Genomic DNA, 25314 nt, shown 5'->3' on the forward strand with positions numbered 1-25314 from the left:
GTGGTTTTCCAACCCGCAGGTGTTCAAGGTAAAAACCTTCCTGGTAAGTAAGTATTTGCGAGAGCGCTTCCTTTTTGTAATGAACTGCAACATCGGTTCAAAGTCAGTTTTACGGGGACGTGATTTCTTAGAGCAACAATGGTTCTACCAACAAAGCAGACCGCGACGGGAAGAAGGACACCCTTGCCTACTTCTAACTCCCTGGTCCAAGGACACTGTTCAGGTGCTTCATAGAGCTTAAACTAGAGCATTTGTTACACAAAAATCAGTGTTCTCTCAGTCTGCATTTTTACCAGCGTTTCCAAAGGAATGTCCATTCCAGGCGATCAAAATGTTTCCGGAGCAAAGGCTGGGGAAGACAAGCAATGGGTAAATGTTGCCGAAGGGCACCCGAGCCTAAGTGCGCTCTGTCGCTGCGCGCCACGTGACAGGAGGGAGAAGGGGGCTGTAGCTCAATCTCAGTGAAGTCCATTTACACAGGTGGCTGGGTTTCGACTAGGAGGCTCTTTTTACGTGTGAAACATTTATTTATATTTCCTTTTTACCCTGCCCCTTTCCTCTGAGAGCTGGACCCTAAAATTAGGGATTGCAAGCTCTCCTATAATAATAGTGAGAATTCTGCTACTGCTGAGTCACAGTAACCAAAACTAAATTATAATCGCGACTGGGTGCCTGGAGGAATAATCCTAAGAGATTATTGTGGGGGCACCTGGGTGGCTCCGTCGGTGAAGCGTCTACCTTTGTCTCAGGTTATGATCCCAGGGTCCTGAGTTCAAGTCCCAGCACTGGGCTCCCTGCTCAGCGGGGAGCCTGCTTCTCCCTCTGCCCCTACCTCCTCACCCCAACTCGTGCGTGCACGCTCTCCCTCTCAAATAAATAAAGTCTTTAAAAAAAGATTATGGCGAACTCTTTCACAAATTGAGAAACGAATCTGTTACATGTGATGTGTAGTTAGAACTGTATTAATGAAACAAGCACCCGTGTACCCACCAGCACGCCGGAGAGAAGACTGGAAAGCCCTGTATTGGCTTCCTGGTGGATCCTTCCTCCTCCCCCGGCCCAATCATCTCCTTGCCCGCCTTTACACGTTTAGCACACGTGCGTGTCAGTAAACAGTGTGTGCTTTCACTGTGGCTGTGTGTGGACGTCGTCTAAACAGAATCATACTCTACATAATTCTGGCTGCTGCTTTCCTGAGTTTCACGCATACCAGCGTGTGCCTTACACGTCCACCACATCAAGATCATCACACTCAACTTGGGATTTAACTCTTTTCGAGTTCAGCTGTCACATATACATGCCCTCTTTGGACAAAGACCAAGTCCAGGGAGCCCCTCACAGACAGAGTTCATGTCCAAGCCCCCTGTCTGTCTACAAGATCCCAAGCTGAGCCAGGGCTCTCTGGTTGGGAACGGGGAGATGGCACGGCACATCACCCCTTTTATTACTGCTTTAAACTCTCCAATTCCCCATCGGCCACCTGCTCATTTTGGAAAGGCAGTTTGGGGCCCAGAGAGCCTACAGTCAGGGAGTGGGATCGTCGGATGGAGAGCCCAATGCCAGTCTGCGCTTTTTAGTGTCCAGGGGCCTCAGCTCCAAGACACCAAATAGGACACAGTCCGTTCTGCCGTAACACTGCTTTTGCAAACACAAATTTATTTTAGTGCGACTTGTGCACTGGGGAAGAACTAGAACATAATCAAATTTCGTGTCTGTTTTTGCCCAATTTCATCTGGGAGAAACATGAAATGCACATGGAAAATGGCCCCAGCCAAACCGAGCGGGACTGGAAGGCACAAAACGCACACAGCATGGGCCTCCAACGGCCACCAGTTCACACATGCACTAGCAAGTCCGTTTCTTAACCGCTTCACATGTGTAAGCCAGGCTACTGGGGTTTTCTTTTAAGATTTTATTAACGTATTTGTCAGTTTTCTTTTAAGATTTTATTAAGGTATTTGTCAGGAAGAACACAAACAGTGGGAGGGACAGGCTGAGGGAGAAGCAGACTCCCCACTAAGCGCGGAGTGGGACTCGATCCCAGGACTCCGGGATCGGGACCTGAGCCGAAGGCAGAGGCTTAAAGACTGAGCCAGGTCCCTGGGTTACTGGTTTTCTAGGTTTCTATCTCTTTCACAGGCGTCACTGATGGACATTTCTGAGGGTTGTGCTCCTGCTTCTGTCTGGCCCAGCAGCGCGGCGGTTTTGCCCGTGCGATGCTGCACGCCCCAGGGACCCGCGGGAACTCCTGGGCTGCGCAGGAGCAGAAGGGACTCACCAAGGCGACAGGATGCTGCCGCGGCTTTGCTCGTCCGGTTCCTGCAGCAACAGGTTAACGCAAACCAACACAAAGTCGGCCTGACATATTCTTTTTTCTCTCTCTCTTTCCTGGAACAGGACAACGTTGGGCTTTTCTTTTGACAATCTTTCAAGGACTCCTGCCCTTTCCAGGAACTGCCCAGAACAGCGGCCGTGTTGGCAAAGACCACCAAAGAGGGTGGGTGTGGGGGAGCAGGGACCAATGTGCATCTGTTGCCACCACCGGTCCCATCTTTGAACTCACCTTCTCCACCTCTAGGGGCCCAGCTGAAGCACCAGCTTGATTATAGTGATAATATAAGAACTTTTTTAAAAATCTATTTATTGATTTGTTTCACGGAGAGAGAGCACACGCGCATACACGCAGGGAGCAGGGGCAGAGGGAGAGAGAGTGAGTCCCAAGCGGACTACGTGCTAAGTATGGAGCCCCACGCAGGGCTCATCTCGGGATGCCGAGATCATGACCTGAGCTGAAACCAAGAGTCGGTCGCTTAACCGACTGAGCCACCCAGACACCCCAATATAAGAACTTTTAAACTGGAGCACCTGGGTGGCTCAGTGGGTTAAGCCTCTGCCTTCAGCTCGGGTCATGATCTCAGGGTCCTGGGATCGAGCCCCGCATCAGACTCTCTGCTCGGTGGGGAGCCTGCTTCCCCTTCTCTCTCTGCCTGCCTCTCTGCCTCTTGTGGTCTCTCAATCTCTCTCTCTCTCTTAGATAAATAAATAAATAAAATTTTTTAAAAAGGAACTTTTAAACTTATTTCTGGCTACAATATTCACTGTCTGGGCTCTCGGAGGAACTCACTCAATTACCATCATTCTAGCTGGTAGATCCTCCTGGGTCTGAAGTTTGATCACAATCATTCCTCTTGGTCAATGAGGTCACTTCCCTCACGCTCACGTTACATGGAAGTGCTAGACAACGTAAGAACTCGAACTTGGGGGGTGCGTTCACAGAGCATGTCCTGAATGTGGAAGTAAGTTTTTTAAAGATTGCTACTACCCTGTCACCAGAAGAGGAAAATGTGGCAAGGGAGCTCGCTCATAAGAGCGTTGACTCAGCAGTCAACATTCTGAGCGACAAACCCCCGTTACTGTCTTGCCCCCATTACCTCACAGGTGCACTGACAAGTTCCTGAAGGGCCACATTTAGGTATGGGGTCGATGAACTGACTGCGCAGGTTTGAGAGTTATGCGTGGCTTGCAAAGACAAGAATTTAATCATCTGAGAAGAGGAAGAGCGTTAAGTCCTGACACAGAGCATAAATTCTGGTGCCAGACGGCCGGGTTCAACTTGTAGCAAACCAGATGTGCAGCCCCAGGCAAGCTGCTTAACCTCTCTGTGCTTCAGGTTCCTCAACTATCAAGTGAAAAATAGCAGAACCCACCTCACAGGCTCATTGTAAGGACTCGATGACTTAACACATAGCAAATGCTCGGGACCGTGCTGGGCACCTAAGCATTTGCTTTTCTTATTACCGGCACGGAAGAAACTGGGCCACCACTCACCTCTGGTATACCGGAGCCACAGGCATATGGCGCAAACACGCGCACCAGGGAGACGGCCAAAAAGGCAAACAGCAGTGCCCACAGGATGTACATGAGGTAATTCAGAATGTAAGCACTGGCACCCTGAACAACACGCACAAAACGAGAAAGGACACGTGAGCAAAGGCAGAGCCCAGCACCACCCCCGCCCACCCTCTCCTCGGGGACAGCAGGGCCTGGGCCGGGGACAGCTGCTCCGCTGGCCCCGTGTCCCCAGAGAGGCCGGTGTCGGTTTTCAGAGAGGCTGCCACTGCGCTGGCAGGTACACACCGGCCCAGCCCCGGGGGGGCCCTCTGGGAGCTGCTTGCACCTGCCCTCCCCCGGGGAGATCTCCGCCTGCGTGAGTGCGGCAGAGGGCCTGCAGCTGGTCTCATCCGTCACGATGAAGGTCATGAACAGTGCGACGCCGGAAATTCTGCCGCAGAGCCCCTGGAAGGTTCCTCTGGTCCCATCCGCAGTGCACTGGCCTCTCTCGGCCCTCCCGCAGGCCAGTGGCAGCCCCGTATCCCGCTGTGGTCCAGGCCCCGCGGGCAAAATGCAGACACTCAAGGCCCTATCCCAGGGCTGCCGAGTCAGACACAGAGGGTGGCGGGGGGGGTGGGTGCAAAATGTTGTTTGGGCAAGCTGGCCAGCACTTCGAGGGCAAAACACGAGCTTCTCCTGCAGATTCATGCACTGAACCACTTATTCCAAATTATCTGATGAATGAAGAACACGCAGTCTGGGATCTTCGACCCCGAGTACCTGGTCTGCGGGGTGGGGACATGTCTGGTGGCCTCAGCTTCATGCCACCATCTGGGTTAGCCCAGTGAGGGGCGAAGGAAAGCGAGGTCACCGACAAGCCAGGCCATGGAGAAGGCCACACGTGCGCCTAGGAAATGCCAAACCACATTCCAGGAGACTGCTCTGGCCTTGGCAATCACTTTTATTCACACCCTGTGCAAGAGCAATCAGACTGAGGAATACATTCCAGCCACTTAAAACCATTCTTTTTTGAGAGTAAAAATAACTTCTCATTCTTACTAATAGCTCTTCCTTGAATCAAAGTGTAAATCTTAGAAACGGCTGAAAAGATGAACAGCCATATTCCCCCTAACAAAAAAACATATTGTAAGTAAGAACAAGAAATAAAATACGGTATCTAGCCAATTCTGCCTGCCCATTCCCATCAACCCAAGCAGAGAATTTATTTTGGGAAGAAATGGAGAGCACTGAGAACATTCAAGATCCCTGTCTCCTTCTGAGATTGGAAAGAATCAATTTTCAATTCTGCTGAGGAAGAGGTTTAGCAAAATGGCCCATCCTCAGCTGTGGCTAAGTCCATGGGGGGAATGCACGTGGTTGGGGATGGGGTAGAGGGGAGAAAAGGGATAAGCCACACCCATCATCTAAAAATACACCCTCGCACTAGCCCTCATGTGATCTCGCCAACCTAGCTGCTCCGCCCCACCTGGGCTTCCCATCTGTCCATGACCCACAGGCACTGTAATGGCCCCTGAATTCAGTTACAAGTTAACTCTTCCTGAATGAAGACTTTTGTACAGATGGGAAGCTCTAAGTGCCTTGAAGGCAAGCGCCCAGTCTGGAGCTCCCTAGACCCTCCTATCACAGAAGGCCCAGAAACATCCTCAGCAATGCACTCTTAAAATGCCTTGGAAGACGAGTACTTAAACCACAGTGGGGTGGCACGTCGCACCTGCTAGAATGGCTAGAATCGAACCCAGACAATCACAAGTGCAGACGAGGAGGTGGACCAACGGAAAGCCTCACACACACGGCTGGTGGCATTGGAAAATGGGAAACTCACTCTTGAAAATACTCCTCCAAAGGTTTAACACAGAGTTACCACAGGACACAGCAACTCGCCAACTAAGTCGAGCCCCAAGAGAGATGAAAAATAAGCCCACGCAAAAACCTGTATACAAACGCTCAAAACAAAATCATTCCTAACGGCGCAAGAGGGGAAGCAGCCCACATTCATCAACTACGGAGTGGCTAAGTGTGGTCTAGCCATACAGGGAAACAGGATTCAGCTACTAAAAGGAAGGGAACGGCAATTTATCCTACAGCATGAACCCGAAAAACGTGATGCTGAGTGAAAGAGGTGGGCACACTGAGTTAGAGTTATTTTTAGCGCTCTACTCCGCACGGTGCAGGACTCCACTTGGAGACAAAGAAATCAGGGGTTGCTTAGGGCTGGTGGGCTGGGAGGAATGGGGAGTGGCTGCCAATGGGTACAACGGTTCTTTGGGGATGATGAAGGTGTTCCAGAATTGTATTGTGGTGACGGCTGCACAACTCTGAATCTTCTAAAAACCAGGGCCCTGAACATTTTAAACGGGCAAACCATGTAGAATGTGAATAGTATCTCACTAAAGCTGGTACTGTTTTTTGTAAAAAAAAAAAAAAAAAAAAGATAACTTCTTTTCATATCGGAAGGTATAAAAAGCAGCCCTGTTTCTTCAGCACAGTCAGCACATCCCCCTCGGGAAGAAAAAACAAGACTTTCACAAATACATATATATATATCGTGCACATAAATCAGTAGGGAAAGCTCTTCTGACTCAAGTTTGCGCATCAGAGCCAGAGGAAGCCAAGCCGCTCGGGGACTGAGCCAAGGACGGTCATCAGAACCGACACTGGAAGGAAGCACGAGCAGCCTCAGAAGGCCCACGGCTGCTCCAACGCGCCTGCGGAGCGGCAGGGGCTCCCAGCCAGGACCCTGCCCAGAAACCCACCTCCGACTGATTCACCAGCAGCTCCGACCATTTCTGCCAGAGGGGACACTTGTCCCTGTCCTCAAAAGTGGTCTCGTTGGAAGTCCAGCAGCACTGCTCGTGGCTGTACCAGAAGGCGGACAGGCAGACCCCCTCCTTCAAGTCGGTCATCCAGTCCACGGCGAGATCGATGACTCCGGCCAAGGTGCCTGGAAGAAGCAGCAAGAGCCACTCAGAGGAAGTGTCCTGTGAGGAGGCGGGAGAACACAGGGCCCGGGGGCCGACGCGGGAGGCCCGCAGCAGGGCAGGCCTTGCCGGGGGAGAGGGGGACCATGCTGCGGATGGGGCACGAGAGAGGTCTCCTGAGCACTCCCGGTGCGACCAAGGCCATGCCCAGCCCCAACAAGAAACAGAGGCCGAGGACAGTGGTGCTTGGGTGGCTGAAATCCGGCAGGAACGACAGACATTCAGGGCTTAAGTTCTCACAAGCAGCTTTCAAAACTCATCCCTTCCAAATCCTAGAAACAGGGTACACAGGCCCTATAAACGAGGCTACCCCCTCAGTGGCTTCTGGGCCCTGATGCTGGGATCACACACTTGAAATATTTCTCAGGCAAACCTGACAATCCAGACACAAGGGAGGCATGAGGACCATAAAAGCCTCATCATTTAAGTAAGGTTTTGCCACCAAATGGGAACCAAATTTGGAAAATCCCACTTGTTAGAACTTTCTGGATTTTAAAATCATGGATAAGGGATTGTGGATCTATTATGTAAGTAGGTAACTACTTTCAAGGTGGATAGAAGTGAGATATCTTAGAGAGTGCAGTGGGCCACGGGAGGCTACCTTGGATCTCCTTCTGAATAACCCACAGTTCCGGAGTCTTTTACAGAGGCAGGGAATACTTTCAGGCTACTAAGTTTTTCAAGCTTTTACTGGATCCTTCTAACACTATCAGTTCCCCACCTGCACCCGTACACCTGCATCAGGGTTTGCCCTTCCCTGTTCCCCCATTACATCGAAAGCGCCCACTGCTCTTGGGAGATCACCCGAATCCACTGCAGGTGCCAGACTCGAACAGCCGGCCCCTCAAACCCTCCGCGCCTCACCTCTTTCTATCACTAACACCCCCATCCTGCCCACACCATGTTCCTGGAGCGCCCCTGGTTCGCCTCTCTACACCACCTGCAGCAGCACTGCCCCGCCCAGGGCCCGGCAAGCTCCTACTTATCTTCCAGCTTCAATATTTACATCACTTCTTCCAGGAAGCCTTTCCCGGGAAGTCCAAGTCTGGGCTACGCATAGTTTCCGGCCATTCCCCCATCATCATAACTCATATCCTCATCACACGAGTGTGTGTGTGTGTGTGTGTGTGTGTGTGTGTGTATGGTGTCGAGACCATAAGTGTGTGTGGGGGGCTGTGTAGTGCGGTTTACACACCAAGGTAGGGGTCAGGGCAGATGTTCAGACCGTGTGTCCACTCTAAGCAGGCAAGGGTCACCTGCCTTGTCCACTGTTTTATGTATCAAGTATGTGGCAAGAACTTCATTTCCATGGGGCAGTAAATGAATGAATGAAAATCAGAGAACCCAGGTTTATCCATTTACTCGAGGGGTAGTTACTGAGCACCAAGTGCCTATGAGCTAGTCCCTGTTCCACGCCCCTGGGAAATGGCAGTGAACACAGCAGGCTCAGATCCCTGCCTCGGCGGCACCGCACAGCACAGGGAGACGGGCCACTGGACAGTGGAAGGAAATCAGGGGCTCTGGGAGAAGGCAGCTAAGTGCTAGGGAGCATCCTGCAGCCCATGACAACGGTGCGGCCCCTCTGGGAAACAGCGCGGCAGTCCCTCAGGTAACACACAGCTGCCATCTGACTCAGCAAGTCCACTCCGGGGCGAGTGCCCAGGAGACGGGACCACACGCGTCTATGCAACACGCGCACGTGAATGCTCCCGGCGGCACTACTCGCGGGAGCCAAAGACCAGAAACAGCCCCGAGCCCCATCCTGCGGAACGGCCGGGTCGGATGGGCTCCAGCCACACAGCGCCTCGAACTTGGCAGCAAAAAACGAGCGGAGCTGCTGCCCGCTCGGCGCTGGGGCCAGGCCCCGTGAGGCCGAGTGCGGAGGCCGAGTGCGGAGGCTGATCGCCGACCCCGTGCGGGGGGCTCCCGCCGCCCCGAGATGGCCAGGCCGGGCCAATGTGGGGGGCCACAAGTTAGGGTCAGCAGCTTCCTGGGGCTGGGAGGCGGCTGGGGGCCGCGGGCCTTGGTAGCCAGGGCTGTGCAGGTCCTTTGGGAGCCGGAGAGAATGTTCTAAAAGGGGCTACACGGAGGGTTTTGCAACTCTGAACGTGTCAGAAACCGCCGCACTGTACACTCCGCCGAGGTGAACGGTGTGGAATGTGAACACTATCTTAATAAAGCTTGTACACACACAGGCACACACCCGCACTGGAGCGAGGGGCACGGGGCGAGGGAGAGAAGAACAGAGATCACTGGGTCTAACCGCCTCGCCTTCTTTGGGTCTTTGTTCAAACGTCTCCTGCCGCTGGAGGCACTCCCTGAGCGCCGCCTCCAAATTCCCGCTCCCTCTGCAGGCCTGGATCTTGATCTTCGCCAGGAGGCAGCGCTGAGCGGCCGGCTCCGTTCCTTCGGTGGAACAACAGCGACACCCAGTGGGGACTCCCGATAAGCGCCCCGCAGAAGAGCCGCCGGCCTCGCCCTTGTGAGAGTCAAAACACCCCGCCCAGGATGCCGCTGCAGAGGGAGGGCTGGCCAAGCCAGGGGACCCCTGAGTCCTCCCCACTGTCAGGACAGCTGGAGAGGAGCACAGCGAAGGGGACACGATTTTCTGCTCTCCCTTCACGGCACTCTGCAGCCACCTGCACTGTCAGCGTTCCCCCGCCTTCTCACTGTCCTCCTGTATTCCTCTGGAGGGTGTGCCCAGAGTGCCCCTCGCCGGGGTGGGGGGCCCCAACCCTGGCCCCACATTAGGATCATGGGTGGGGGCTGGGATGAGGGGGGGCTCTCCCCAATGCTAGGACACCATCTCCAGGGAGACTCTTAAAGCCCAGGCAGCAAAATTTTTTGCTTTCATTCCCCAGGGGAGTCTTCCAGAAAGGACTGGCAGAAATTGGGCAGACGGGGAAACCAAGAGGGAGATATCAGATTTGTTCAACAGAGCCCAATCGGGCTCTTACAGGAGTCAGTAAATCCACACTCTGCTGTCTGCTCCGGCAGATGCTAGAACATCTATTCCGGATATCTTCATTTCCTCTATTTATTTTTCCTGCCTAGAAGCCAAGAATCATGATACGGTACACAGTTTCATAAATCTCTTCTAAATAAAGACATCAAAATTCACAGCAAATGCCTACCCTGCCCGCCTTCAAAGGTGTTCGTGGAAGCAAACAAATTGGTGGCGAGACACCAGATAGCCATGAAATCGAATCCCTGTCAACACTGCCCCGGGAAGGGAACACTAAAACTGGGGAAATGCAGGAACCCTCCCGGCAAGCGAGGCCCCCCCCACAGCGGGGTACGGGGGAAATGAAAGAATGCCCAGAGATCGGGCTCCTCGGTCATCACAGTTTGTGTCTGTGCCCCGTTAGTATTCGATCTTTCTGAGAGCATCTACTATATTCTGCCTTTATGACAGTCACTCGCTGATCGATCCGGTAACTGTCACTATTATGTTATCACAGGTGAGTGATTTTTATTAAGGGACTCGCTTTTAGCGTGCTCAGTTTTTTTTATTCTTAGACATCACCCTTCAGAGCCTCCTAAAAGGAATTACATCTCGGGAAAGAGTTTCCACGGAGAGCTGGTGCGTTTGATAGTGAAAGGGCAGGTTTCCCCTCCAGATATGCCTCCATTTGCTCTGGAAGCATCAACTGCTCACAAGCCTGGTGCCGGGGTTATAAAAACGAAGGGCGCAGCATCCCCAAGCGTCAGATCGACGCACGGGCCGGAGGTATTTGCCGTGGGCCTCCCTCCAACCCTGTGCATGTCTCGAACGTGCTCTGAGTTCCCCAGCGTGTACACAATTCACTCCAGGGCCTGTGTGGACACAGCCAGCCAGCTCACCGAGTACAAAAGTGACTGCATCTGGGCTCCATGCCCTGGACTCTTGCCTTACTGGGATATGTTTAATGTTAAAGGTGCGGTCATGGGTTCTGCTCCCGGGTATTTCAAGTAATAGATCCCTTGCACATGGTAAAAAAGAGAATCGGTCCCTTTCTAGAACACCAGCCCGAACCGGGGCAGCTGGGCCTCCGGGGCCCCGCCCCTGGAGCTCCAGCCCCGGAGGGTCCCGCGCGCCACCCCCAGCACGTACCCGCCAGCAGGCCGATGAGCAGCATCACCGCCCAGCCTGACCAGGCATCCAGCAGACTCTTGATGAACTCCCATATGGACTCCTTGCTTTTGCTGGTTATCTAGAAGCAGAGAGACACGGTAGCTGACCGCCGAAGACTGGGAAGCCCCTCACCCAGATTCACTTGATTACAGAACTTCCTAAGTGGGATTTGAACCCCGATGATTCAGAGGCCATTCTGAAGGGAGACAGCGATTCCTTGTCATGGTTTTAAATCAGAATGACCACTTTCACCCTCCCCGGATGGTCTGCTCAGGAAGCCTTCTTTTGTCTTCAAGGTCAGATGTTAACAGCTGGAACAGTGCATCGGCTGGCATGGGTCAACTTTGCCAGGCGGGCGGATGCGTCCGAGCACACTGTGGGGACACGCCCTCCCCGCAACCCTTGCTCTGAGGTGCCGTTCCTCTCACAACCCCTTAGAACATTTTCTGGAAAGATGTTGGGCTCTGCGGGTCAGCCGGCCTCTGTCGTGAGCACTCAGCTGTGCTGCGGCGGCCCAGACGGAGCCGGGAGGAGTGTGCCGGCAAGTGGGTGCGGCCGTGTTCCGAGGAAACTGTCCTGACCGGAGCAGGTGCCCGGCTGGCCCGGGCCCGAGGGCCAGAGTCCAGCAACCGCCGCTCCGGGCCGCAGGCCGTCCCCTCGCCCACGGACTGCACCCCAGAGCCCGGAGGCCGGAGAGTCTTCTGGACTCCACCTCACTTGCTCGCCACCACTTCGCTGGGGCCCCTCCCTCACCTCTCCCTGCCTCTCCCCGGTGTCTGTCCCAGGCGCCCCCCACCTCCCTCGGCACCCACTCAATCTCGGCAGGGCCCAGAGCGCTGACCCCCTCCTTACCTCTCCCTCCGCCCACCCAGGCCACCTAGGCCACTTCTACAGCTTCAGCGCCCACTCACAGGCCGGGTCCCCCCCACCCCCGCACCGCAGCCCTGACCTCACCCTTGAACTTCAGAGTTCTTGCTGCCTGCCAACCCCACCCTCAGCTGCAGGCTGGGAACTCACGGTGGCTCAAACTCACGGTGGCTGACACAGAACTCCCCCTCACATCTGTTGCTCCCCTCTCCTCCCTTCTCGCCAACGAGAGCATCACCCCCTTTCTAACGGTGGCCGGGGCCTCATCCGGGACTCTGCTCCCTGCCCATCCCCAATAAACGCACCCCCAAATCTGGTCAGGGGCTCCCCGAGTAACTCTTGACCCCGAGCCTCTCTCACGTGCGCTTCACTGCCTTTGGTCAGACCTTCTTCCTCTTTCTCCTGCACTTACTTCCAAGCTCCTTGTCTGTCCCTCTGCCGTACGCCTTTCTTCTACTCTGTGACGGTCAAGATGAAACCCAAACACGTCTTCATGCCTCCCTGGTCGTTCCCGGCGCAGCCCCCTGCCCACGTCTTCCCCTCCTGGGGGGCCCTCCCCCAGGCCGCAGAGCTCCTGAACCGTCTACTGGGCCGTATTCTCTCAGGCCTCTGTGACTTAAAAAAGGGCCCCTCCTGATTTTAGAAAACTGTTCTCCTTTCTCCGCGTAGTAAACTCCTAGTCCACCTCCAAGGCCCGACAGAAATGTCACCATCTCTAAAAAACCCTTCCCTAGCCGCCCCGCCTGAATGACCGTACAGCACTTACACCCAGCCGTACGGTGGCCGCGAAAATAGGGACCGATGGCCCACGAGCTGCCAGGCCCTGCGGTCTGTGCTTTCATACACACGCAGCTCCCTCCATCTGCAGACAGAACGACCTCCAGCCTTGCAGAGCAGAAACCAGGGTCTAGGAACGGCGCCCCAGAGCTCACCCAGCCTCAAGGCGCTGAGGGCGGGATGTACTTGATCTGTCAGCTTCCGGAGTCCCCCCATCGCCCTCCACACCGCACCCCTGTACGACAGGGCCTCCCGCCCCAAGCGGGCCACCTCGTGATCACCTGTCCACATCTCTGCCTGCCTCGCTAGCCCTTCTCTTCTCTTCCTCGGACTCTCGCCCAGCATGTGACAGGTGAGCTAACCCTACCTCGGCGACCGCCCCCGAAGGGAGCGCCTCCGACACGTCTTCGCGAACGCCACCCACCTTTCTGTGTCTGTCGGTGTCCCGGGACTTCTCCCGCAGCCAGTCGATGGTGTGGAAGTCCTCGTACGTCCCCACATCAGGGAAAGGCTCGTCGAGGAAATCCATCAGGTTTCCAGAGCCGCTCATCGCTCCGGCATTGACCATGCTAGTTACACCTGGGAGAGAAAGCCTGGCATGAAAACCGTCACTCAGGACGTCCGCAGAGACACGGCAGAGCAAGCCGCACGTAGCAATTTCTTACACAAGAAATCGCCTCCGCACGGGCATCTCTGCTGCCACGAAATACAGATACGCTCTGTCTTAGCCCCTTCAGGCTGCTGTAACAGACCGCCGACAGGGCGGCCTAGAAACAGAAATGTCTCCCTCGAAGTCTTGGAGGCTAGAAGTCCAAGAACAAGGCACTGCCGGGTCGGTGTCCGGTGAAGACCCTCATCCTGGTTCATAGGCAGCCATCTTTTTTTAAAATTTATTTATTTATTTGACAGACAGAGATCACAAGTAGGCAGAGAGGCAGAGAGAGAGAGAGAAGAGGAAGCAGGCTCCCCGCTGAGCAGAGAGCCCGATGTGGGGCTCGATCCCAGGACCCTGAGACCATGACCCGAGCCGAAGGCAGAGGCTTTAACCCACTGAGCCACCCAGGCGCCCCCATAGGCAGCCATCTTCTTGCTGTGTCTTCACGTGTCGGAAACAACCATGAAGCTCTCCGGGCTCTCTTTTATAAGGACACCGATCCCACTGGTGGGGGCTCAGCTCTCCCGGCCTGACCATGGCCCAAGGGCTGCACCTCCTAACACCATCCCATTGAGGGTTGGGTTCCAACACATGAATTTGGGGGAGACATCAACCTTCGGTCTGTAGCTCAGTCGAGTTTTGTTATCTGCACCCGTTACGTTCTATAAATCTCCACGAACAAGTTAGAGACTATCAAAGCGATGTCCCTAAGTGCTATGTAGGGCTGGGTTCCTACAAGCCTCTGGTCATGTTTTTGTAAACCAGTCAATACACGACCCCGCTTTCTGTGTTTCTGTTTTAAGACATCTTCTTGAAGGGCGCCCGGGTGGCTCAGTGGGTGAAGCCTCTGCCTTCAGCTCAGGTCATGGTCTCAGGGTCCTGGGATCGAGCCCCACATCGGGCTCTCTGCTCAGCGCGGAGCCTGCCTCCCCAGCCCACCCCCGCCTACTTGTGATCTCTCTCTGTGTCAAATAAATGAAAGCTTTAAAAAAAAAAAAAAGACCTCTTCTTGAACATATACCACTGATTCACTGATACACACTGAAATCCCGACTGCATCACTACAATTCATACCTGAACGAAGTTTATCTGCCCAACGGCTTCCCTCTACTTGGCGCACCACTGCCTTCTCGCACCTGGAGACACCAGAGACCCTCCAGCCCTGCATTTTGGGCCCATGACAAACAGCAAATTACCAATAATTTTTTTAAAAAGGCACAAAAATGTGAAAAACAGGGCATTAAACAGTCTGTACAAAGGACGCTTGTTCATAGAGCTGAATGACGTAAGATGGCGGGGCCCGAGTGTGCTTCTCGGGTGATTCGAACTCCGTGCGACTCTGTGCACACACGTCTGTGAGTAACCAGGAGAGTCCCCCACGTACCAATTTGGGGGTTACGAGTACATTTTAGTGGGGAGGCCAATGCACAACCGTGAAGTATGAAGTTTAACCACATGCATCTCTGAAAAACCTCAAGTTCTGCAAAGAGCAAGGCGTCAAAACGAGAGGGCTGGAGGGGCAAATGGGGTCAGGGCATACCAGTCCCAATCCAGTCCCTGCACCCAAACCCATAATCCGTTCTCCTGTGAGATGAAGTACGAAGCACGCAGGTATTCAAACCGCACGGCAAGAGCGGAGTGAAATGCTGACCTGACATTATCTCGCTGTGGAAGCCAAGGCAATCCGTGAGGGCAGTGGCCCTGTTTAGGGGGTGCAGGGCAGAGGCGGGGGACCCCCTGGAGATGGACAACCTGCCACATCTTCTGGTGTGTGCGCCCCAGAAATTCGTAGGCTGAAACCCCATCCCGCAGTGTGACGGTGTTAGGAGGTGAGGCCTTTGACTATGACTAGGTCGGGAAGACAAAACCTTATATAAAAGAGACCCCAGAGTGCTCCCTCACCCCTTCCGTCGTGTGAGGACACAACGAGAAGTCTCTGGTGGAGAAGAGGGCCCTCCCCCAACCCTGCCAGCACCAGCCCCCCACCCCGATGTCAGACTTCCAGCCTCCAGAAGCGTGAGGAATGAATGTCTCGTGTGTAGAAGCCCCCCGGTCTGTGGGATTTGATCACCGCAGCGCAAACAGACCAAGACAAGCCAAGAGCCACGCCCGGCTGGCAGCACACCGCCCTGGGCAAGGAAACCGGGGTCACAGGCGCTCACTTTTCATTTTTCTTAAAATACAGTCAATAGGGCTCCTGCTGCCAGGACAGTAGCCAAGCTGAGAGTTTCTCCTTTTCCTGCCTAAGATAACAATTCTACTCCCACTCTCCTGGCTCCCTGGGTCTGGAAAACAACCCCGAATAAAGCAAGACACCTTCCACGTTATACTGCCATCAGAGCCTGATTTACACATCACCCAAGAGCTAATTTGAGATGCAGAAAATGCTTTGCAGCAGGACCAACGCTCCCCCACCAGTTAGCAGGGGAAAAAAGTAATACAGTCTCACAAAGACAGGAGGTTGGAATAAGCACTAAATAAAAATCACTTTGGCAAAGAGCATGGAAATGTGAATTATAGGATGAGGACCACAAAAGTGCTGGAGTCGACGGTAAAAGAGGTAAAGGGCAGTTATAAAAATATTGTAGCATGGGCTACTCTCGTTGCTTTATGTATTTTTACATACGGAGGACTCAACCACGACCTGATGAAACTGCATTTTAATCAAATTGAAAAGTCGCTATGGGCAAAGCGAGGTAATCACCTTACAAGCAATAAAGTGGCGATAGTGAGTGATTTATTGACGGTCTGTGCAACTCGGCTGCTTTAAAACTTTAAAAGTCTGAGGCCTGAGCCATGCCAAGCTGAAAAGTATACCCGTTGATGAGTACCCAGGGAAGAGTCATGTTGCATAAGTCAGTAGCAACCACTAATAAAAGGGAAGGAGTAAAATTAGAAAGCAAAGACTTTGTTCTCATTTCCACAAAAAACAAGGTGGTAATAGCTTTATGTTATATGTGGCACAGAAAATCTCTGATGGGAAAAATGAGGCAGCCAACTGTTGACCCACAACAGAGAGCCCTCGTGAGGAAAAACCAGCCTAGAAGAACAGCAGAGACTTGGACATTCTATGAAAAGGGAGTTCACGTTACCTGAAATTAAACCAGAATCTCTAGTCAAGCAACAACTCCAGGCAATGATGGTTGAACCAAAAAGTCACTCTCGAGGACAGTTAACATCTTTACATTTTGATGGAGCATGTCACGGTTCTGACACATAGACACGTAACTGGTAAAGGAAAATAAACAAGATCTAACTTGTAGATCTAATCGGGGGCTCGCTGGGAGCCCAGAAGGAGATGCTGAGATCACTTCTGACTCTGGGATTAAGTGAGACAGAAGGGTCCAGGAGAAGTCTCAGAAGAGGACATACAGGTTAGAATTCTACCTGGAATCCATCTGGGAGAGGTGGATGGCTGAGGAATGAGCATCCAGCCCAACAGGGGAGCGACAAAGTGAACTCCGAGGACTCACTAACTGAGAAATAAAGAAATAAAGACCTATATACGTCTGTTACAGCACAAGGAACAACCCCAAATGGATACTTAGCAGGGAGTCACTATCTCCTCTTATCTGTTTTTATTTCTTCTCGCCAATATGAGCACTTCTGACAGATGCCACCCATGGTTATGGCCTCAAGGCCTTGGTTTCAGGAAGGACAACATCCGAGAACCTGGATCTGAGAGCCCTACGTGGTCCGGATCAGCACCTGCTGCCTGGTTTTATAAATGAAGTTTTAGTGGAAGGCGAACCATGCCCAGGCATTTACATACTGTCTATGGCTGCTTTCCCATAACAAAATCAGGGCCGAGGAGTCATAACAAAGACTACGTGGCCCACAAAGCTTGAAACGTTTACTCTTTTGACCATTGACAGAAAACGTTTGCTGATCCCTGATCTATGCAACAGGCTGACTGCAAAAATGGCCGTATTCTCTACGCCTCCCTGGGTCTACCGCACATTCAATGGGACTTCCCGGGTCCCCCTCATTAAGAGGCAGAGTCCGTTTCTCCACGCAGTGAATCTGGACTGGCCTGTGACACAGCACAGAAGGGATCAGCATGCACGTTCGAGTCTAGATCCCAAGAGGTGATGCAAACTCTGCGGGTTTGCGGGGGCCAAGGGGTTGTTTGTTTGTTTTCTGGACCTCTGCCTCTGCCATGACAAGAAGCCTAGGCTCGAATGCTGGAAGATGAGACACCACATGGAATGGAGCAGGGGCAGCTCAGCTGAGGCCAGCCAAGATCACCTAGGCCCAGCCAAGCACAGACTTCCGAATGAGTCAGCCAAGATCAGCAGAGTTTAGCCCCATCAAATCACCCAAACCACCCACAGACCGCCAGAAAAATAACTGGTCATTGATTCAAGCCATTGGGTTTGTTGAAGGGGCTGTCACGTAGCAGTGTTTAACAGTGTTCCTCGGGCTCCCGAGGGAGATGAGTAATGAAGACAGATAAGCTAGTTGCGGTATCGCAGACAGACTTCCAGGAAGGACAGGAACAATGATGGAGGATAAAACTGCCAACAGAGATGGGATGGAATCAAATTTCATGCTGGAGGTATCTGGCCTGCCTCTCTGCCTACTTGTGATCTGTCAAATAAATAAATGAAAATCTTAAAAAAAAAAAGGGGGGGGGCCTGAGTGGCTCAGTGGGTTGGAGGTATCTGGCCTGACAAAGTAACATCTCTCCTACCCAACCATATTTACCTACAAAGGGACTCTGCAAGACACGCAGGGCATCTAGATCTTTTATCCAGTCCTTTCAGGCGAGAAAGTACCTACAGGTTCAGTCTTGCAGGTGATGACTGCGACGGGCTGCAGTCCAAGTGCTCCGCAGCAGATGACAACAGACCGTGTCCAGTAAAACTCATCTCACCCAGGGCCCAGTGAACACGACCTGTGTTAGCTAGGACAGTATTAGTGATGCGATTTATGACTTTGATACTGAAGACAACTCTGGGTGGGTTGGCTCACCCTCAAAATAGGGATCTGTACCATTTAAAAGAAAACTGGACTTCGCATAGTCATATAACAAAATGGTTTCTAGAAAACAAATGAAAGTGGGAAATCACCCAGATCAAGATAAAGAAGGGCAGATTCTAAGCATGATCAAGGCCACACCGAACACAGAGCTCCCCACGCCAAGACTGTCAGCACGTCAGGCAGAAATCCATTCTTCTGAGTGTGCTGTATCCTCTCCCCCTCCAAAATTCTGTTCTGTTTGGCGCGCTCTGCGCCACGTGCATTAATTTCCCCAGAGCGAGCTGCGGGCTTCCTCCTTGGCAACTAAAAGCATTCTCTTTCTTTCTCGTGTTTTTAAATAATTGGTGGTTAACAAAATAACACAAGATCCACCTTGCTGACAAATTTTCAGGGGACAGCGCTCTCTGCAGAAGGTTGTAGAGCGGATCTCAAGGTATTTTTCATCTTCCGTCACTGAGACTTTCTATACACCGAACCACGACTCCCCATCTCTGCTCCCCCCGGCCCCCAGCAACCAACGGGAGGAAGAGTTCGGCCCCTCGAGACACCCCGTGTAAGTGAAATGACGCAGATTTGTCTTTCTGTGACCAGCTATTTCACTCAGCAGAACATCCTCCAGGTCCATCCGTGTGGCTGCAGGACTGCATTTCAGAGGCCAGTGTACGTACATGTCACATTTTCCTCGTCCACCCATCGGCCGGCGGTCTTCAGGTGGCCTACTTGTCTCTGTCCTTCTCCCAGTGGATCATGGCGCTTCCACCACTGGGTAAGGGGCACAGGCCTGCAGGGGGCTCTGGTACCTCGGACAGTGGCTGGGAGGCAGCAGATGCCCAGTCATGCGTGCAGTATAAAGCAAGCCCGGCGACCCCCAGCCCACGGGCCGAATACAGCCCACAGCCTGTTTTTGTAAATCGAGTGTTAGGGGCACGCAGCCACACGCCTTCGTTCACGCCATGGCTAGGGCTGCTTGGCGCTCCCAAGGCCCAGCACAGTAACCGCGACGCGGCCTGGAAGGCTCACCGTGCCGAAAATATTGCCCATCTGACCCCTCACAGGAAACACAAGCTAAGCCCTGAGTGGCAGCTAAGTCACCACAAGGGGACGTGCAGGGGAGAAGGGGCCAGGGCAGCAGTGGTCTGTGCCATGCCCACGCTGCCGGCCCATCCCCCAGCACTCGCCCCTGCAGCCACCGGCCTTCACCGCGAACTAGAGGCTCGGCGTCTTTCCATCTGAGTTTGCATTTTCTGTTCCAACTCCCCATGTCATCTGGGAATTAGCTGATAGAGAAGGCGGTAAACACGGCAGCGTGGTCCGATCTGGGGGAGGAACACTGGCAGAAAAATTGTCAGGCTCTGAGGGCACCTGGCCACTGGCGGGCTGAGAGAGGCGGCGACAGGGGGAGGGGTCGCGGGAAAGCAGCCGGATGCCTCTCCGTAGGAGACCCACGGGGGAATGCCGCGGACGCGGAGACGGTCGGATGCATGACCCGTGGGCCAAATGCAGAGCACTGCCTGCTTCCGTAGGGCGCACGAGCTAAGGGTGTCAGACAAAAGCTGGAAATAAAAGATTCCATTTATGTGACATTCACAAACAGGCCACATTCGTCTGTGGTGGGAGGTGTGTATGCACAATGGTTCCCTTTAGGGGTGGAAGGGGCCACAGAGGGCTTCTGGGGGCCAGCTGCATTCTGCTCCTTGATCCGGGTGTGGGTTACGTAGGGGAGTTCCCCTGGCAAAAATTCGTGGACATGCACACTTGTGATTCGTGCATTTTTATATGTAGATAATTTACTTACATAAAAAGCTCAGCTAAGAAGAGGGATCTCAGTCTGCCAGCACCTCCAAAGAAGGTTTCCACGTGACCCAGCAATTCCACTCCCAGGCTTAGACCCCAGGGCACTGAAAACATGTCCCACACGAAGACTTATACACAAATGATCAGAGCATTATTCCCACGAGGCCAAACATGAAAACAACCCAAATGCCATCAACTGATGAACAGGCTAGGCCCCAAAAAGGCAACTAAAGGATCTCACTAGCAACATTTCAACCTGGAAGCTTTGGGAAAAGCAAAAAGGTAGTTTCTAACACTAACACGGACACACACACTTAGAGGTTTCTACGACACCCTACAATCAGAAGTTTCTCCAACTAATTAGCTACCCCAATGCTTCAAGACTCCAGATGCCCTGGGCTGGTGAATAAAGATATGATCATACCATAGCTCTAAACAAGTGTTTGAGCTCGAGGTTACCTGTAATCACAAGATACCGCAAAAAGCTTCATTTCCTACAGCTTTTCCAGAAGTTCCAAAAGACATCATAAGCAGCCACTCCAAAGTCCCTTGTCCTCCAGCCCTACATGCCAGCCACTCCTATAAATGTCACCAGAATGGGGGCCTCTGGTCGCAGAGGGCGCTCTGCCGGGGGCCCTTCTGCTTAGGACCCTGGAGTCCCTGGGGAAGGTTCTGTGGGTCCAGGGCACACTTGCGAGGAATGCCTCCTCCTTCCCCGTCTCTTTCCGGCTCCTTCCCTGCACAGTTCTCTGACAGGAAGAGGGAACGAGGAGCTTAAGCCGAATGAAGATACCCACCCCCCCACCCCCAGGCTGCCTTTATTCTGACCCAGGATCTCTGTGCACACAACATCACGACACACTCAAGGAACATAATCCAATCCAAACGCATTCCTAGCTTCAAATTACACAACAGAGCCTGGTTCTCCAGATTTGCTCAAGTGGACAGAGCAAGGAAAGGGTTTTTGCCGTGAAATCAGAAGCCGTAGCACACACCTGTTTATCTCCCGTTTCTGCTGCTCCCAATCCAAAGATTGAAAGAGGAAGTTTAAAATGTAACAAATGGGGGCACCTGGGTGGCTCAGTCCATTCAGCGTCTGACCCATGGTATCCACTTAGGTCATAAGCTCAGAGTCCTGATCTCCTGTGTCGTGGGATCAAGCCCCACAGTCAGCCCCAGGGTTGGCACCAGACTCTGCCTCAGCGGGGCAGGGTAGGGGGGGGAGTCTGCTTGAAATTCTCTCCCTCTGCCTCTTCCACCACCCGCAAGCACATGCACATGTGCATTCTCTCCCTCTCTCTAGAATAAATAAATATTTTTTAAAAATAAAAATAAAAAAACAAACGTACTGGGACTCTCTGTCCCCACAATACACACACGCGTGCACGCACACATGCACACACATACGTACACACATTCTTTCCCATCCAGCCGACAGGCAGACCCAGAAAGGCAGAATCCACCTGTGGCTCTCCCTGTGCCTCCAGGGCCAGCAACGGCCTGCACAGATTTCTGGCCACAGCCGAAGGAAGTGTTAGGGAAGACTTGACTTTGATCTCTTTGCCCACAGTTGTAAAACCATCACATGACCACATACACGTGAACTGCCCTATACAGGTGGCTTTGCTGTCCTCACCCAACTTCTGGAATAAACTACTGTATCTGTGGCAGCCAGGGCCCCACGCGCATCCCTCAAAACCTCCTGGTAAGCTGCAGCTTGTTTCCAACTGTCTGTCCACACCTGAAGCACGTTATTGGGAGCAGATATTAACTGATGACTCTTGGGAACGGGCGCATAAATACCCCACTCCCTCACCCCTTGAATGGAGTCCTTTCAAGACACGCGTTTTCTAAAGCAGAAAAGATGAACTACAGCAGGCCCAAGACCGCTCTCGTCAGGAAGGCCTGCTGCCATGGCTGGCCTTTGGCTAGCATCTGGGAACTTGGGTTTCAGGAGATTCCCACCAGTCCCAGAACTGATGAGAATGGCTTCTGTGCCCACGCTGGTTGTCCAAATAACATAATTTATGCTGAACTCCTGCTTTCTTTCTAAGAGATTGCAATTTTGATAGTGAGCTTGACAGACAGTGCCTCCAGGACCAACCTCCAATAAAACTGATGCGCACTGAGACTCCACCAAGCTTGCCTTTTCCCTTTGCTGACTGTGCCCTATACTCCCTACTATAATAAATTATAGGCAGAAAAACAACTGTATGTTGTGCTGTCAGTACTCCTAGTGGAACCCAGAGATGATCTTGGGGACCCGGGACACAGCAATCTCTGTTTCCTAGAGTTTCCAAAGCCTAGCAGGAGCCTCCAGTCGCCTGCTGAGTGAGGGGCATTAGCAGCCCAGCCTCTGCGGGCGCCTTCTTCTCCCGGGCACACTTCCCCAGGCCCCTCCCAGGAGACCCTCCCAGGAAGCTCCCGGCGCTGGGAGCCTTGTCTCCAGAGCCACTTAGGAGAGAATCCAGATGAAGGCGGCAAGACGTCTTCTGCTCCATCACCTAGCAATGCCTTGGCCTCTGTGAAACCCGTGAGTGAGGTTTTGACAGCTCTGCGACAAACGGGGAAACCCTTCATGACCTGGGGCTCAGCAAAGAGTTCTCAGAAATGACACCAAAAGTACGATCCGTAGAAGAAAAGATGGACGAATTATACCAATGAGCAAAGCCAAACTTCCCATCCATGTAAGAATTCCGGAAAACTCCCAGATACACTCAATCGATGGCAATGATGGACAGACCACCAGCAAAGGGGTCCAGGCTGTGCCACGGCCACCAGCGATTCTGGGACAAGGCCTGTTGTGTGCTCCTCCACAGAACACCGGGGGCTGACCACTGCCGGGACTGGAGATACACAAATTCCGGTGTTGTCAGCATGACCACCGGGGCTGGCCAGGACCCTCCCCGTTTTCCCCAAGTTTCAGCTTCAGCAGCTCTGTTGTGGGGCGCAGGGATCTGTATTTCTAACAAGCTCCCAAGGAGGCTGGTTGATGCTGCTGGCCCACGGACTGTACTTGGAGAACCACCGGTCCCTTAACCCTTTGCCCCTTCCTATGCCCCACTGTCCTGCGCGCCCTGCATCCTTCCCGTTGTGTTTTAATCACTAATATTTTTGGTATTGATCTTATTTATCACTTGCATTTGTTGGAATAATTACTTACAAGCTTGCTTCTTCCCATATTGAATCATGAGTTCCTTGAGGTCAGGGGCCTGTCGCTCACCCTTATTTATTATCTGGACATTTGATAAGTGTTTGCTGAGCCCCACTCTACAGTAATCCGCTAAACCTAAAAAGCTTAGCTAGCCACCATATACTATGTCTATTCTACAAAAAGCATTACTGTTACTATAATCCATCTACAGATATAGAACTCCATGGAATAGTCAGCTAAATGCTTTTTTCTTTAAAGATTTTATTTAATTATTTGACAGAGAAGGAGAGCAAAAGCAGGGGGAGCAGTAGGCAGAGGGAAAGGGAGAAGCAGGCTCCCCACCAAGCAATGAGCCTGACGTGGGGCTCGATTCCAGGTCTCTGGGATCACAACCCGAGCCAAAGACAGAGGCTTCACCGACTGAGCCCACCACAGTCCCCCGGCTAAATGCTTTTGACGTCACTGCACAGACATGCTCAAAAATACACACAAGAGAGATTTTATCTGCGCATATACTTAGGACAAAGAGAATATAAAAACCAAGCTGAAATCACTACATGTGTAAAATGTGAGTGGCTTTGAAACGTTTCTTCGCCTGTCACCTTGCACACACGCCATCCGACGGCTTTATCATTTGTAACAGCGCAGGTCAGAAGAGCAGGGCTCCCCTACTAGGTCTGTAGGTTTTTCTCCTAACTGCTTAACTCACCTTGATTCTCCTTTATTACTTTTCACCGTAAAGAAAGTTGAGCTGACAAATACACAGACAGACACCCTCCCCCAGGGCCGCTGCCCCAGGCGCATCCTGGCTGCCCAATATCCCTGGGGCCCCAGGCAGCGGGCTCTGAACCCAGAGTAGGGGCCTAAAGCACCAGGAGCCACTGACAGTTCCTTCAGTGAAACTCTTCCTCGCCATTCTTCTCCAAGTGGAAGAGATGACAGGGACATGGGCTGGAGTCTCCAAGCGGTGCGGATGAATACGGGGATGTATGCTGTGCAAAATTTAAAAATATCAACACACTCAAACTCATCATCAGTACCCCCCGACTGGAGCGCCCGGGTGGCTCCGTCGGTGAAGCGTCTGCCTTCAGCTCAGGTCATGACGCCAGGGTCCTGAGACTGAGTCCCCCATCGGGCTCCCCGTTCTGCAAGGAGCCTGCTTCTCCCTCTCCCACTGCCCCCGCTTGTGTTCCCTCTCTCGCTGTCTCTCTGTCTGTGTCAAATAAATAAATAAATAAATCTTGGGGAAAAAAAAAAAAAAAAAAACAACTTACAATGAATATACCTAAACCTTCCAGAACACTCTTCTACTCCTCAGCTGGAAAAAGGGTGGGAGGGGGAGAAAGAAGGGAGGGAGACAGGGGGAGAGACCACAGTAGGAACAAATAAGGAGCAATGAGAGAGGGCAGAGCTTCAGAGGGACAAGAGGAAGGCTGCCACCACCTGGGGAGTGGCCCAAGGTGTGGCCAGCACCAGCCCCTGCCCCCCAAAAGTCTGCACAACTCAGCAGCTTCAAACAGGAAAACTTAGGGTGTTTTCCCGTTTCTGTGGGTCAGAAATTTAGAAGCAGCTTGATTGGGTCCTTTTTTTTTTTTTTTACTACTTTATTCATTTATTTGAGAGACAGAAAGAGAATAAGCAAGAGGGGACAGGCAGGGGGAACAGGCAGAGGGAGAGGGAGAAGCAGACTCCCCGCTGAGCAGGGAGCCCAGCACAGGACTCGATCCCAGGACCTTCAGATCACAACCGGAGCCGGAGGTGGACGCTTAACCCACTGAGCCTCCCAGGCGCCCCTCGTTGGGTCCTTCCGGCTCAAGATCTCTCAGAAGGTTGTGGTCAAGCTGTCCGGTATGGCTGTGGCCATCTGAAGGCTTGATGGGGACAGGAGGACCCACTGACAAGTTGGCTCCCAGACAGGGCTTGCAAGTTGGTGCTTGCTGCTGCCGGGAAGCCCCGGGTGTGCTCCAGCCGGCCTCTCTGCAGGACTGCCCAAGTGTCCTTAGGACAGGGCAGTGGCTTCCTCCAAAGCAGCTGGGCCGAGGGAACAAGGCGGAAGCAGCAGAGTGTCCTGTGACCTAGCCTGGGAGGGCCTCCGGCGTCACTCGCACGGTATCCTGCCAGACGCACAGGTCAGCCCCGA

At 52.8% G+C, this 25314-nt stretch overlaps 1 protein-coding gene across 1 annotated transcript in view; it reads right to left on the minus strand.

The window, feature by feature from the left end:
- The window catches only part of CLCN4 (chloride voltage-gated channel 4), a 58930-nt gene that overhangs the window by 21378 nt on the left and 12238 nt on the right, over positions 1-25314 (minus strand). Inside the window, exons 3-6 of the mRNA XM_044235066.1 lie at positions 13013-13167; positions 10924-11023; positions 6606-6793; positions 3829-3951 (exon numbers count right to left, since the gene is read on the minus strand). Coding sequence (XP_044091001.1) covers positions 3829-3951; positions 6606-6793; positions 10924-11023; positions 13013-13156 — 555 coding nt within the window. The 5' untranslated portion in view covers positions 13157-13167. The remainder of the gene's footprint in view (positions 1-3828; positions 3952-6605; positions 6794-10923; positions 11024-13012; positions 13168-25314) is intronic.

Source organism: Neovison vison, chromosome X, assembly GCF_020171115.1.
Source record: "Neovison vison isolate M4711 chromosome X, ASM_NN_V1, whole genome shotgun sequence".
Taxonomy (NCBI): domain Eukaryota; kingdom Metazoa; phylum Chordata; class Mammalia; order Carnivora; family Mustelidae; genus Neogale; species Neogale vison.